The 14,245-nt window shown below is 32.5% G+C and overlaps 2 protein-coding genes across 2 annotated transcripts; one reads left to right on the top strand and one right to left on the bottom strand.

Moving 5' to 3' along the window:
• The first annotated feature begins 3,236 nt into the window (after window positions 1-3,236).
• Window positions 3,237-7,191, top strand: LOC122510924. Its single transcript, XM_043625885.1, has 6 exons — window positions 3,237-3,849; window positions 4,379-4,570; window positions 4,692-5,471; window positions 5,658-5,786; window positions 6,377-6,611; window positions 6,894-7,191. Exons 1-6 carry the CDS (start codon window positions 3,237-3,239, stop codon window positions 7,189-7,191), a joined length of 2,247 nt encoding a protein of 748 aa, XP_043481820.1.
• Window positions 7,192-10,891: 3,700 nt separating this feature from the next.
• On the bottom strand, window positions 10,892-13,688 carry LOC122510923. The gene is made up of 4 exons (XM_043625884.1): window positions 13,599-13,688; window positions 13,372-13,531; window positions 11,668-12,036; window positions 10,892-11,550 (listed from the first exon to the last, which is right to left on the bottom strand). Exons 1-4 carry the CDS (start codon window positions 13,686-13,688, stop codon window positions 10,892-10,894), a joined length of 1,278 nt encoding a protein of 425 aa, XP_043481819.1.
• Window positions 13,689-14,245: the final 557 nt, after the last annotated feature.

Genomic DNA, 14,245 nt, shown 5'->3' with positions numbered 1-14,245 from the left:
ACTTTGGGCCGGATTTTTTATATTTTTTTAAAATTTATTTATACCTTATAATATAGAGAAGATTTTCCAAAAACTACCGAAATGGGCCTGATGTGTTAAATGAGTTATTAAAACATTTTCAAAAATCACTTGCAAGCATCACAGTAGGATTTTTTTACAAGTAACTTTTTAAAACTGTCTACAGAGTAGACCCTTTAATTTAAAATAAAGAACACTCAAATAGATTAAAAATTATACGCTGTAGACAGTTTAAAAAAGTTAATTGTAAAAAAATCCCACTGTGATGCTTGCAAGTGATTTTTGAAAATGTTTTAAAACTCATTTAACACATCAGGCCCATTTCGGGACTTTTTGGAAAATCTTCTTTATATTATAAGATATAAATAAATTTAAAAAAAATATTTAAAAATCTGGCCCAAAGTTAAAAAAAAATTAATTTGTTTATAAAAAAAAATTTTTTTGTTTACATTTCTTAAAAGTCGAAAGAAAACGAAAACTTTTATTTTCTGACAACTTTTTCCTAAACTTAATATTTTCGGACTTATAAGCTACTGAATATAGGTCTACAATTAAAAGTCCAAAATTTCGAAAATTCATAACTTGAGAATTTAGACAATTAAACAAAATTGAAAAAATACGTATCTGTTTTTTTTCGATACAGAATAGAAAACAAATATGTTTGGCCGATTTTAAGGGGTCGACTAAAATCTCACGTGGAATTGCCCAAATACTTCTCCACTTGAACTACTCATTGGAGTAAAGATAAAGACTAAGGAGGATTTATTATTAAAAGAAATTGTCAAAGAAATGTTGGTAAAGCAATTTACAGATAACCGTAATAAACTTCTAGAACGCTCAAAGCAGCAGTAAGAATTTTTGAAACGTGCCACTGTTATAGTCAGCAAATATATATATCTCCACTTGCATTGTTTCATATTCGACATGAGCTGCAAAACGTTTTTGCAACTCAGTCTTATTCCTGCCTTTAAAGTGTAATATTGAGTATTGTAATAAATTGTCACTCTCAGAAGTGATAAAAAGTAATCTGTGTCTATTTTATAAATTAGACCGTAATTTATATTCTTTTACTGTTACGACTACTTATGTTTAACATTTTGTATCTGACTACGGTTAAATAAGTTTCTGTGTTTTTGAGCAACTTCGTTTTTCACAGCATTATATTATGTCGAAAAGAATTTATGTTTTTTGAATGTTGCGACTAAAGATAAGGATATTATTAAGATATTATTTTAATAATAAATCCTCATTAGTCCTTATCTTTTGTGTAACATTTTCTTTCTGACTACGGTTAAATAAGTTTCTGTGTTTGTGAGTAACTGCGTTTTTCACAGCATTACAATATATTGAAAAGAATTTATATTCTTTTACTGTTGTGACTATTTATGTTAAACATTTTCTTTCGGACTACGGTTAAATAAGTTTTTATGGTTGTGATCAACTGTGTTATTCACAGCATTATAATATATTGAAAAGAATTTATATTCTTTTACTGTTGCGACTAGTTATGTTTAACATTTTCTTTCTGACTACGGTTAAATAAGTTTCTGTATTTGTGAGCAACTGCGTTTTTCACAGCATTATAATATATTGAAAATAATTTATATTCTTTTACTGTTGCGACTACTTATGTTTAACATTTTCTTTCTGACTACGGTTAAATACGTTTCTGTGTTTTTGAGCAACTGCGTTTTTCACAGCATTATAAAATCTCGAAAAGAATTTATTTATTTTGAATGTTGCGACTACTTATGTTTAACATTTTCTTTCTGACTATGGTTAAATAAGTTTCTGTGTTTGTGAGCAACTGCGTTTTTACAGCATTATAATATGTCGAAAAGAATTTATTTATTTTGAATGTTGCATGTAAGAAAAAATTGTTATTTTTTTATTTTTCATTTGTAACAGCAATGTTGATAAAAAGTTTTTAAATGCTTAATTTTTACATTATTTTTTATTAAAAATGGACCAACTGAAAATACTGTTGTAATCATTATTATTTTATAACACAAAGCTTTTCCTTACTATCTTTTATAGTTTAAAAAAAACTAAATAATTAAAAAAAATTTTAACATTTGTTTAATTAATTTTACAATTTATTAAGAAACATTTTTTTTAAAGTGATATTTAAGTTCTAACCGTTAAACGTTTTCATTTTGATTTTTAAAAAATTTTAAAACAGATATTTCTGTTACAGCCGAGGTTAATTTCATAGGACATGATGAAATAATTAAACATATTCGCGAGACTGTAAAATTAGGTAAAAATGATTTGAAACAATTAATCGACTTAGTTTTGGAATATCGGGAGGTATTTTCTGAAGATGCGGGATGTTTAGTAGGATACGAACATGAGTTGAAATTAACAGTAAAAAGACCGGTAATAAGATCTTCATATTCAATTACAATCGCGCGTCGCAGTGGATCGCTAATTGCGTTGAAAAAATTATTAGATGCGAAAGTCGTAGAAAAGTCAGATAGCGCGCAATGTAATCCGATAAGAGCGGTGGAAAAAGGGATGGTACAATACGGTTATGTTTAGATGCGAGACGATTGAATACCATGATCGAGGGTGATCAAGAGGGACCCCCTGCTATCGCTGATATTACCCAAAAGTATCACGGTACTACGCATGTTTTTTTGTCTGACATGACTTGTGGATATTACCATGTTTCATTGGCCAAGGCCTCGCGACAATATACGGCATTTGTGATTGAAGGTCAATGCTATCAATTCACAAGGATTCCTATGGGACTTAAAACGGCTGGCGCCATTTTTATGCGGGCGATTCGTCAAGTATTCGGGCCGGAATTTGAAGAGTTTTTGACTACGTATGTCGACGATTTGTTAATAAATTCACGGAGCTTTGCAGAGCATTTAATAAATGTGAGGAAATTATTCGAAAAAAGGATGAAGGTCGTGTTTGAATATTGGTGCGCATAGCGACCACATGCTTTGGGGAGTGTGTGCTGTGCTTGAGACCGTGTTGCGAGACCCCCATCTACATGTCTCTACGTCTATGTCTTTTGTATATACGTGTTCACGTGCATGTTCACATCTCTTTGTATTTGCTTTACTATTATTCTGTAATCACATTATTATTAATAAATAACAAGTATACATTTAAACATGGCGCAGTACATAAGAGGATAATATAACAATTTATTGAACACAAGTTTAAGTGTAAAAGTATATTCTGCAATATAACCTAAAAACAAAATGGCAAATGTATTGGGAGGTCCTGTAAAATTACCACCTGACTTTGATCTTCAAGGGCAGAATGCTGCAGCAGAATGGAAATTCTGGAAAACCACTTTTGAAGATTATTTAGTAGCAACAGGCCAACGTGAATCAACAGATATAGTTAAACTGTCAATTTTAAGAAATATTATCGGCATAGATGCTGCTAGAACAATGTCGACCTTCGCTATACCAGATAATGAAACGAACAAGTATAAATCTATGTTAGAAATAATAGAGAAATATGTGAATCATCGAGTCAACGAATGTTTCGAAAGATATACATTTCTGAAAAGAATCCAAAAAGAAGGTGAACCATTTGAACATTTTCTGACAGATTGTCGACATCTTGTAAAAAGTTGCAACTACAACACGATTGATCCTAACGAGTCAAATGAAGATAAAGCATTACGAGATAAAATTGTAATGGGAATCAAGGATCCAACAACTCGCGAGGCTCTTCTACGAATAGACCAGTTATCGATGGACAAGGCTGTCAACTTTTGTTGGACGAGTGAACAAAGTAAACAACAAAGCATGCGATTTCAAGAAGAAGAAGCCGAAATAAATTATATAAAGAAACAAAATTCAGGTAAGAACAAGCAAACAAATTATAAAAAAAACTCGAATGTCGAATAAAAAAGAACATTTGATTGTAGACAAAACATTGTTAACAATGTGAATATCAAAAAGAAAAAAAGTAGAGATTAATTCAGTAAATACGTGGAACGAATCGATAATAATAGAAGACCGAAAATTTAAGGTTAGGTTAGATACTGGAGCCGACGTCAGTGTAATACCATTAGATTTATTCAGGACTATTGATAAACAATTTAAGGTTAGGCCAACACAATATGTATTAAAAGCTTTTGAAGGATCACAAGCAAAATCAATCGGTATATGTAATTTACATTGTATTTATAAAAACAAAGAAATATATGAAGATTTTGTTATTATTGATGGGGCAAATCAGATTCTCTTAGGTGGCCAGGCTTGTTTAAAATTAAAACTAATTAAACGAATTAATAACGTAAATCTCAATAATAAAAACGACAATAAAGAAAAAGAAAATTTTATAAAAACTAATATTGACATTTTTAACGGATATGGTCGATTTCCAGGTGAACATAAAATTACAACTAAAGAAAATTTCGAAGCTGTATGCCACCCTCCAACTAAAGTCCCAATTAAAATACGTAATGAATTAAAAACGGAATTACAGAGATTAGTTGATCGAAAAGCTATTAGTAAAGTAGATGAAATGAAACCAAACGCGAGTGTGAATACAATGGTTATTGTTGAAAAACCAAGCGGTAAAATTAGACTTTGTCTTGATCCATCTGATTTAAACAATCAAATAGTTCGCAAACCTTCAGTTGGATTAAATATTGAAGAAATATGTTCTAATTTAAAAAATAAAAGTTTTTTTTACAGTTTTTGATCTATCAGAAGGATATCATCACTTAGTTTTAACCGAAGAATCCTCTTGGAAATGTTGTTTTGCCACTCCTTTCGGTATATTTCGGTTCACAGTATTACCTTTCGGTTTATCAAACTCTCAAGACCTTTTTCAGGAAGAAGTAGAAAAACACTTCGGAGACATAGAAAATGTACAAATTTGTCATGATGATATGATCGTATCAGGCAAAACAAAAGAAGAACATGATAAAGCTGTACTCGAAATTGTAACGCGAGCAAGACAAGTCAAAGCTAAATTTAATAAAGATAAATTTCAATATTGCCAAGATAAAGTCAAGTTTATGGGGCAAATATTTTCGGAAATAGGAATGCAAATTGACCCTGATAGAATCGAATCATTATGTAAATTAGAAATCCCTAAAAATAAAGTCGAATTGCAAAGAATTTTAGGTTCGTTCAACTACGTTAGGCGTTACGTAAAGAATATGTCTTCAATTATGCATCCCTTATATAAATTATTAAAATCCAATTCTGAATGGTGCTGGTTGCCGAAACACCAAGAAACCTTTGATAAATTGAAACAAATTATAAGTCAAGCACCAGCCCTCGTTCCATTTGATCCAAAAAGAAAGATTGTCCTTCAATGCGATGCTTCTAAAAACGGAATCGGTTGTTGCATGTTTCAGCAACATGAAAATAACATGTTGAAACTAGTTGCTTGTGCTTCTCGCACTATGAACGATCACGAAATTAATTACAGCCAAACAGAAAAAGAACTTCTTGCGATTCAATACGGTACACAAAAATTTCACAGTTTCATATATAGAAATGACATTGATGTTCAATCTGATCATAAACCCATTGTATCAATTATGAAAAACCAATAAATAAAATAGGATCTGTTAGGTTACAAAGATTGCGCTAAAACTATTAAAATACTCAATGTATATTATTTGCCTGGAAAAAACGTGCAATTTGCAGATATGTTATCGCGATCAAGTTTAAAGACGGAAAAATATAATGATCCCGAAATGTTAAAAATGATTCATTCAATTACTACACATTTGCCTATGAGTAATGAAAGAAAAGATCAATTTAGACAAGAGACTAGTAAAGACTTAACTCTAATGAAAATTCACGACTATTATTATAACGGTTGGCCAAAAGAAAACAAATTATCTGCAGATTGCAAGCCATACTACCCCTTTAGAAACTCCATATATGTTGAAGCCGGTATCATTTTTGTAGATGATAAAATAATTGTTTCTAATAACCTTAGAACCGAAATGATTAAAACATTACATAAAGGTCACATAGGAAATAATAAAACAATAAGCAAAGCTCGTAAAATATTTTATTGGCCTGGTTTACCTAAAGATATAATAAGTTACATTAAAAGTTGCCGTTTTTTTTTGAAAAATACATGCCAGCCAACTTTAGAGAACCTCTTTTGCCACATTCGTCACCGAGACTCAGATTCAATAAAATATCCGCAGATATCCTTGATTTTGGTGGTAAATACTATTTAACTGTTATCGATTATTTCTCGCATTGGCTTGAATTAATATTATTAAAAGATAAAACATCTGAAACTGTTATTAATGCATTTCAGGACGTGTTTACTCGTTTCGGTTACCCTCGAAAGATAATTACGGATAATCTACCATTCATATCAAATCGTTGTAAACAATTCTATTAAGATAAAGATATAACCGTGAAAACTTGTTCGCCACATTACCACCAAAGCAATGGTCTAGCGGAAAAAGCTGTCAGTATAGGTAAACAGATATTAAGAAAAAGTATAGAAGATAATTATGATTATAGAGAAGGTGTATTAGAATACAACAATTCACCTATTATACATTTAGATGCTTCTCCTGCTCAAATCTTACAAAGTCGAAATTTAAGAACACAGTTACCGATAACTAGCGAACAGTTAGAACCTAAGATTCAGCAACACATTTATAAACAACTTTGTGAACAAAAAAAGAAAACTAAACTAAACTTAGATAAACTCGCGCGCAAAACCTCTACAGATTATAATGAAGGAGAGAAAGTAGTTATATAAACTAACAAAGAAAAAATTTGGTCTAAAGGCACGATTGTTAAAAAAGCTGATGAACCAAGATCATGTTGGGTTAAAAAAGACAAAAATAATCAAATTGTTAGATGAAACACTACTCAAATTAAACATTCGTATACTACATCTAAATACAGATTTATTTGTGAACCAGAATTATATCATAGTAATATTCAAATGCTTGATAATTATGTAATCAACGAACAACACACTAACAGAAATTTACATCATTCTCCAAACAATGTAGAATTTAACGACGATATTTTTCAAACTCCCAGAAATTCTCCTGTTTCTAATAATGATACAAACCTCATCTCGAATAATGATAATCATGTATTGAATAACAAGTCGAATAACAGTAATAATCAAATCATCGATAAAATGTGTTCACGATATAGCCGTACTGTAAAACCCGTTCGGCGACACAATCTTTAAGAGGGAGGTGTTTGAATATTTGAATATTGGTGCGCATAGCGACCACATGCTTTGGGGAGTGTGTGCTGTGCTTGAGACCGTGTTGCGAGACCCCCATCCACATGTCTCTACGTCTATGTCTTTTGTATATACGTGTTCACGTGCATGTTCACATCTCTTTGTATTTGCTTTACTATTATTCTGTAATCACATTATTATTAATAAATAACAAGTATACATTTAAACAGTTCGGGCTAAGGTTAAGTTTGAAAAAAACAGTTTTTTGTAGTTCTGAGGTACCGTTTTTGGGGTTTATCTTATCCGTTGATGGGTTAAGACCTAATCCGGGAAAAATAAGGGCAATCGAGAAAATGGCGGAACTAAGGTCGCAAGAGGAGTTGATGAGAGCGTTGGGCGTCGTAGAATATTATCGTGAATTTGTGGCAAAATATGCTAATTATGTCGAGCCATTTCGAGACATTTTAAGTACGAAAAATAGATTCAAGGGGACGGCCGCGCATAGCCAGGCATTTCAAGAGATAAAAAAACGATTTATGGACACGGTAGTATTGAAATATTACAGTCCAGAAAAAAAGTTCAAAGTGCAGACTGATGCAAGTAAAGCAGGCATCAGTGCCGTTTTGTATCAGTATGATGAAGAGGGAAACCCGCGAATAATATCGTTAATTAGTCGAACGTAGTCGAAGCACGAAATAGCATACGGAGCTACAGAATTAGAATTGTTAGCAATTATTTATGCAGTAATGAAATTGCGTACTTATTTACTCGGGCAAAAATTCGACCTAATCACAGATCATCAGGCGCTTACGTTTTTAATGCACACACCGTTTCACAATCACCGTTTGATAAGATGGCTGCTTATTATTCAGGAATATGACTTTGACATCAGTCATTGCAAGGGCAAAGACAATATCGTTGCGGACTATTTTAGCCAGTATTTTCCCGACGTAAATGACGAAGTAAAAAATGACCACAGTATAGTAGCTTTGACGGATTTTGTGAGTAATAATGGCACAGATGACGATTTTGAGTGCGTTGAGCTTGCCGCGGTGAATAAAATAGATTTACCAGAGTTAAAGTACATAGGAAAATTGCAGGATCAGGACAGAGATTTAGCGAATCTGAAAAGCGTAGACAAAGAATTTTATTGCGTAAATGATGGAGCTTTATTCCATAAAACTAAAAATGAGATACGATATTGCGTTGTGATTCCCGTTCAACTCCAGAAGGAATTAATCGAATTGATTCACGAGAGATCAGGGCATATGGGGAGTTATTAGACGTTAAAAGCACTTGAAAAATTATATTATTGGCGAGGAATGAGTAGAGACGTTAAAAAACTAGTAAGTGCATGCGATCTGTGCCAGAGGGTAAAAAGTTTAACATATTCTATGAAAGGGGCATTTATGCATGTAAAATCAGAACGTCCGGGTGAAATGGTAGCGATTGATTTTTTCGGGGAATTACCTATGTCAACGGGTGGCGTAAAATATATTCTCGTCGTGTTAGATGTGTTCTCTAAGCTAGTTAAACTTTATCCGATAAAAAGAGAAACGACACAAAGTGCCATTAATCGAATAGAGCAGTATATTTAAGACGTAGGTAAACCGCGGCGTTTGTTGAACGATCACGGGACACAGTTTACCTCGGCGGTTTGGAGATCGTTTTTAGAGGAAAAAGGGATTGAAATGCTATATTGTTCTATTAGGCACCCACAATCGGATCCTGCGGAAAGAACTATGAGAGAAATCGGCAGGTTGTTTCGCACGGTTTGATCAGAACGTCATTCGGCATGGGCAAGACACGTCAAGAACATAGAAGAGTGGATAAATTTGTCAGTGAGTAGCGCGACAGGATATAGCCCTATAGAGTTGCATTTTGAAAAGCGAGTACGTGATAGATTAGAAGATATTGTAAAGTTTCCTGAAGGTGTCGACGAGTCGCATGAAGTGATGATAGAAATAGCAAATGAAAGAATGGAATCGGGGCGAAAGCGCAGCGAACGATCCCAAAAGTCAATTTCAAAAGTATCTTTGAAAGTGGGAGATAAAGTATTATTACGGGTTCCGAGATTGTCGTGCAAGACGAACAGAGAAATCGATAAATTATTCCATATATTTTATGGGCCATATATGTGATCTCCAAAAAATATGACGTTTGTTTAATGCAAAATTAATTAGTGTCTCAAACAAAAGGGAGGATATGTAACGGTGTGAATCTGTGAATAGTATGTATGATTGAAAGAAGTGAAGAATGAGTAACGATGTGTATGTAATAGTTGACGAATCGCCAAATTGTAATGTGAATAAATGTCGATGTGAATGGGGGAAAATGTGATCAAGGTAGGGACGATGGACCTGACTAATAATATTCTAATCACTTTATAACAAAACTTACTCGATACAACTAAATTTATTCTGTTAAAATATTGTACTAAAAGTTATATAAATAATTGAAAATTGTGACAAGTTGCGCAAAGAATAATCGGAAAACCACGTTTAAAGAGGTAAGCCGATTATTATTATAACGCTGTTAATGAAAAAATGTAAATTACAAAGAGCATTTGTAAATCTCGAATGTAAAATTTGCAGCGTGGTTTTTTTGTACGTGTGGAAAGAAGGACGATCTCCTGAATCCCCTGGATCGTCTTTGATACACAACGCTTTGATACAACCGATGCAAGCAGGTGAATGCTTCATACTCCGTCGATGCAATATTGGTGGACAATATTATCGGAGATTATAAAACTATTCACGCTGCCTGAGTTCCGGTTTGCTGCGATACGAACATCATAAGTATAATTCGATTGTATTCGTAAGTTGCGCTGCAGCGCCTATTATTATACTATTGTACAATTTGTGATTAAATCAGATCCAAGAAACTAGACTGAATGTGTGTAAATGTGTGTGGTGTGTGCGAATGTGTGATCAAATATTAAATTTTGTATGTTAAAAGAAATCGCGACGGTATTTTGTTAAACTGTATATATGTGTATGTTTTTATTAACGGAGATTTGTCTAAATAATTATTGAAATTGCTAATATAAACTAAATTATTTTAATAAATTGGCAAGCTATAGAGAAATTGTCATCTTTTGTTATTTTTTTATAGTCGAACCGTAACAATTGGAATTCGCCGTTGCAAAATAAACATATAAAAGTTTAGGATAAATTGACAAAGGAAAAAAGTTTTAAATCAAAACTATTGAAACCAATCCGACACTATACATTTAATTTTATAGGGTCTCGAAGGATGTATTAAATATGTTTTCGAATCTTCAAAGAAATAGTGTAATAAAATTAATCCTAAATATTCTAAGGCAAGCACGTTTTAAGTAAACAATTAAACTGAAAATAATTATCTTGGGTCTCAACATGCCAGCCGACTTGAACTACAAGTTCAAAATGTAGTTTATGTAATGAAGAAAAGAATTAAATTTTAATAATTATTGCCATTAAAATTTTGAATAAACCATAACAAGTTAAATAACAATCTGACAGAATTGATAAATATAACTTAATAAATGAAGTTAAGATAAGTGTTTAATTCTGAATGATATTACTTTAATTTTACTCGATATCAATTGGCAAAGGTGATAATTTTTTACGCTACGTTTACATTCGCCGTTGATAGTCTTAAGGGTTATAACGCGAACAACACCGTCTTCTCCTGAATGTGTTGCGATGATACAACCAAGCATCTATCGCATTGGCGGTAAATTGTCGCGTATCGTAACAATTTTTCCGATTTTCATATCAGTAGAGAAGCCCTTATGCCATTTTTTCTTAACAGTCAATTCATGAAGGTATTCTTTGTACCATCGCGTCCAGAATAATTGCTTTATTTGTTGGACTTGCTGCCAGGACGAAAGTCGGCCTGACTGCAAATCTATCAAATCTTGTTCTGGAACGCCCATTAAAGAGTCACCTGTGAGGAAATGACCAGGTGTCAAAGCCGTCAAGTCATTAGGATCTGAAGGAAGCGGAGTTAAAGGACGTGATTTTAGTATACCTTCTATCTCAGTTGCAAGGGTGGTAAATTCTTCGTAAGTTAACAATCTTTCTCCGATAACGCGAATCCAATGGTGCTTAAAAGATTTTACCGCGGCTTCCCAGAGTCCACCAAAATGAGGTGAACGCGGGGGAATGAAATGCCAAATAATATGTTGATTGGCAAGGAATTCTTTCATGGAATCATTATGCTCTTGAGAATTAAAAAACTTACAGATTGCATCGATTTCTTTTTTAGCACCAGTGAAGTTAGTGCCGTTATCGGAATATAGATCGGTACTTTTTCCGCGTCTAGCAAAAAATCTACTCAAACATGCAAGAAAAGCAGCGGTTGTTAGATCACTTACCACTTCAATGTGAACAGATTTAGTAGCGAAACATACAAAAATTGCTACATAGATTTTGACTTTAATTCGATTTCTCAACTTTTTTTCTTTAATAAAAAAAGGACCACAATAATCAATACCTGCATGAAGAAAAGCTTTCTTAAAGATTGTTCGACTTTTTGGTAAATCTCCTATTACATATGTGGGAATCTGAGGTTTCGCTCGACAACAAGTTACGCATTTCCGAATTATATTTTTAACAGCTGTTTTACCGTTTATAATCCAGAAAGAAGCTCGAATTGAATTTAAAGTGGCTTGTGTTCCAGCGTGTAACATTTTTAAATGTTGATCTCGAATTAAAATTATCGTTAATTCGTGATCTCTTGGTAAAAGAATAGGATGTTTTTCAGAAAAGGCGAGATCTGATTGTTTAAGTCTGCCTTCAACTCTTAACACTTCTTCGGAATCTAAAAAAGGAGATAGTGGGGCTAATGCCCATTGATTTGACCCTTTAATTCAAACATGTGAATTCCAGTTGCAAATGTTTCACGCTGTAACATCTTGATTATAAAGGGGCATTCTCCACAATATTTTCTTAAAAAAATTTGATTTCGTTGGAATAATTTTTTTTGGATTCTGTATCGAAAAAAAATAAATACTTTTTTTTTATTTTGTGATTTGATGAAAATTACAGAAGTTATTAATTTTTGAAATTTAATGTTTTTGAAAACAGTGACTTTTCAAAACCGGTTTTCTCCTTCAATATTTCAAGTTAGAAAATAATATGACACATGAAATTTGTCGGAAATTTCATGAACTTTTCAAATATGCAATTATTGATAACGAATCTGCAAAGGGAATACCTAAAAACTTGAAATTAAACTTAAGAAGTGTTATTTCTCGAAGATGGACACTTTCGATTTTCAATTTTTTTTCTCCACTTAATCTTTAAAAAATGAGAAATTGTTTCCTACTAATGAGAATGTGGTGTTATTTCATTTAATTATTATTTACAATATTCTTAAATCTAAATGCATGTATTTTGGAGTTTCATTATGTAAATATATCTTAGTTTCGTTCAATTTCTATTGAATGTCATATGTTTTTTTTTCGTTGATCAATATTATTTCGTTATTAATAATTACATATTTGAAAAGTTCATGAAATTTCAATAAATGTGGCGATTTTTAATTCGCATAACGAGAGAGGACTTTTTATATCGAGTTTATGTAATTTCAGATTAATAAATCGTTTACAGTAAGCTACAATGCGTATCATAGTTGTAAATGATTTAAATTTCGCAAATAATGAATTAGAAAAAGAATTAACGCGAGTTAAATTTACTTTTAGCTGTTGTTCAATTTTCTTTTGTTCAGGAATCTCAATGGGTTCAAAATGAGACAAAGGCCATTTCTCCTCATGCTCACTAAGTCTGGTAGGTCCGTTAAACCAAAAAGAATTAGAAATTATTTCTTTTGGAGACAAACCTCGAGAAATTAAATCGGCGGGATTCTGACTTGTTCGAATATGTCGCCATTCATGTGATTGTGTTAAGCTTTAAATTTCTTCTATGCGATTTCGGACGAATGTTTTTAAACTATTTGACGGACTTTTAATCCAATGTAGAGCAATAGTTGAATCGGACCAAAGAATAACTCGTTTTATGGGTAATCTACGTAATGCTTGAGAAACGGTTGTCAATAATTTTGATAACACAAGCGCCGAGCAAAGTTCTAAACGCGGCAAAGATACCACTTTCAAAGGCGCAACTCGAGACTTAGAACAAACCAATTGCGTTAAACAAGTACCTTCTTCGTTACAAGAGCGAAGATAAATACACGCACCGTATGCCTTTTCGCTGGCATCACAGAATCCATGTATTTCGACTGCGGTAAATTTGTCAATAATAATAATCTTCCGTTCTATTTCAATTTCTTGCAAAAGAGATAATTGTTTTTTATATTCTAACCAGAAAGTTTTTATTTCAGGAGGAACATTTTCATCCTAATTCAAATTTAATTGCCATAAAGATTGCATTAAGATTTTTGGTTGTAAATTAACTGGACCTTACAAGCCTAGTAATACTACTAGATTTTTTTAAAACAACGTGATGTGGTAAAAAATAACCGTCGAAAACTGAACCTGAACAATCCTCGGACATATGCCCTAAATCTAAATATTCATTTATAACTGGGAAATATTTTTTCTTTAATTCGGCGTCTTTAGCAAAGGATCTTTCTAATGAGTAAAAACGTTTTAATGCAAAATTATACGATTCACCGAGCTCGTTTAAATCTTCCTTTTTTTGGTAATTTAACTATATATTGCCCGGTTTCAGGAAGTCGAGTAGTGTTTTCTTTATAATGAAGTTCACACGCTTTTTCTTCCTGAGAAAGAAGTTTTTTAGTGGGACCATTTTCGATTTCCCAAAATTCACACATTTTATTGTGTAATAAATTTAGTGATAAATTGCACTTAGCTGTGCTTGGAAAGGTAGTACCGCACGTTTTTCCGCCAACAATCAACCCGAAATGTGTCTTTTGAAGCGTTAAATAATCAGATAAAGATTTTTGACCGACACAATAATTTTAAAAAGATTTCAGGGCCGATAAGTATATCGATTTCTGATGGTTTATCAAAATTGGGATCAGCAAGTTGTAGATTTGAAGGAATTTTTAATTCAGTTTTGTCGAGAGCCTCGTTTTGCGTGAAGTGAGC

Source organism: Leptopilina heterotoma, unplaced genomic scaffold (genome assembly GCF_015476425.1).
Source record: "Leptopilina heterotoma isolate Lh14 unplaced genomic scaffold, ASM1547642v1 Lhet_773, whole genome shotgun sequence".
Taxonomy (NCBI): Eukaryota; Metazoa; Arthropoda; class Insecta; order Hymenoptera; family Figitidae; genus Leptopilina; species Leptopilina heterotoma.
The sequence above is the reverse complement of the archived record's forward strand: the minus strand, read 5'-3'. Positions and strand labels throughout refer to the sequence as shown.

Bases quoted from the DNA above. Each gene is read 5' to 3' on its own strand.
- LOC122510924 (XM_043625885.1), top strand. From the start codon at position 3,237: ATGGCAAATGTATTGGGAGGTCCTGTAAAATTACCACCTGACTTTGAT. The intron at 3,850-4,378 runs GTAAGAACAAGC...GTCGATTTCCAG, and splicing joins TATAAAGAAACAAAATTCAG to GTGAACATAAAATTACAACT. The intron at 5,787-6,376 runs GTAAAGACTTAA...AATTCTATTAAG, and splicing joins TCAATTTAGACAAGAGACTA to ATAAAGATATAACCGTGAAA.
- LOC122510923 (XM_043625884.1), bottom strand. From the start codon at position 13,688: ATGTCCGAGGATTGTTCAGGTTCAGTTTTCGACGGTTATTTTTTACCA. The intron at 12,037-13,371 runs GTGCGTGTATTT...TTTGAATTAAAG, and splicing joins TGCCAGCGAAAAGGCATACG to GGTCAAATCAATGGGCATTA. The intron at 11,551-11,667 runs GTATTGATTATT...TTCACATTGAAG, and splicing joins GAAAGCTTTTCTTCATGCAG to TGGTAAGTGATCTAACAACC.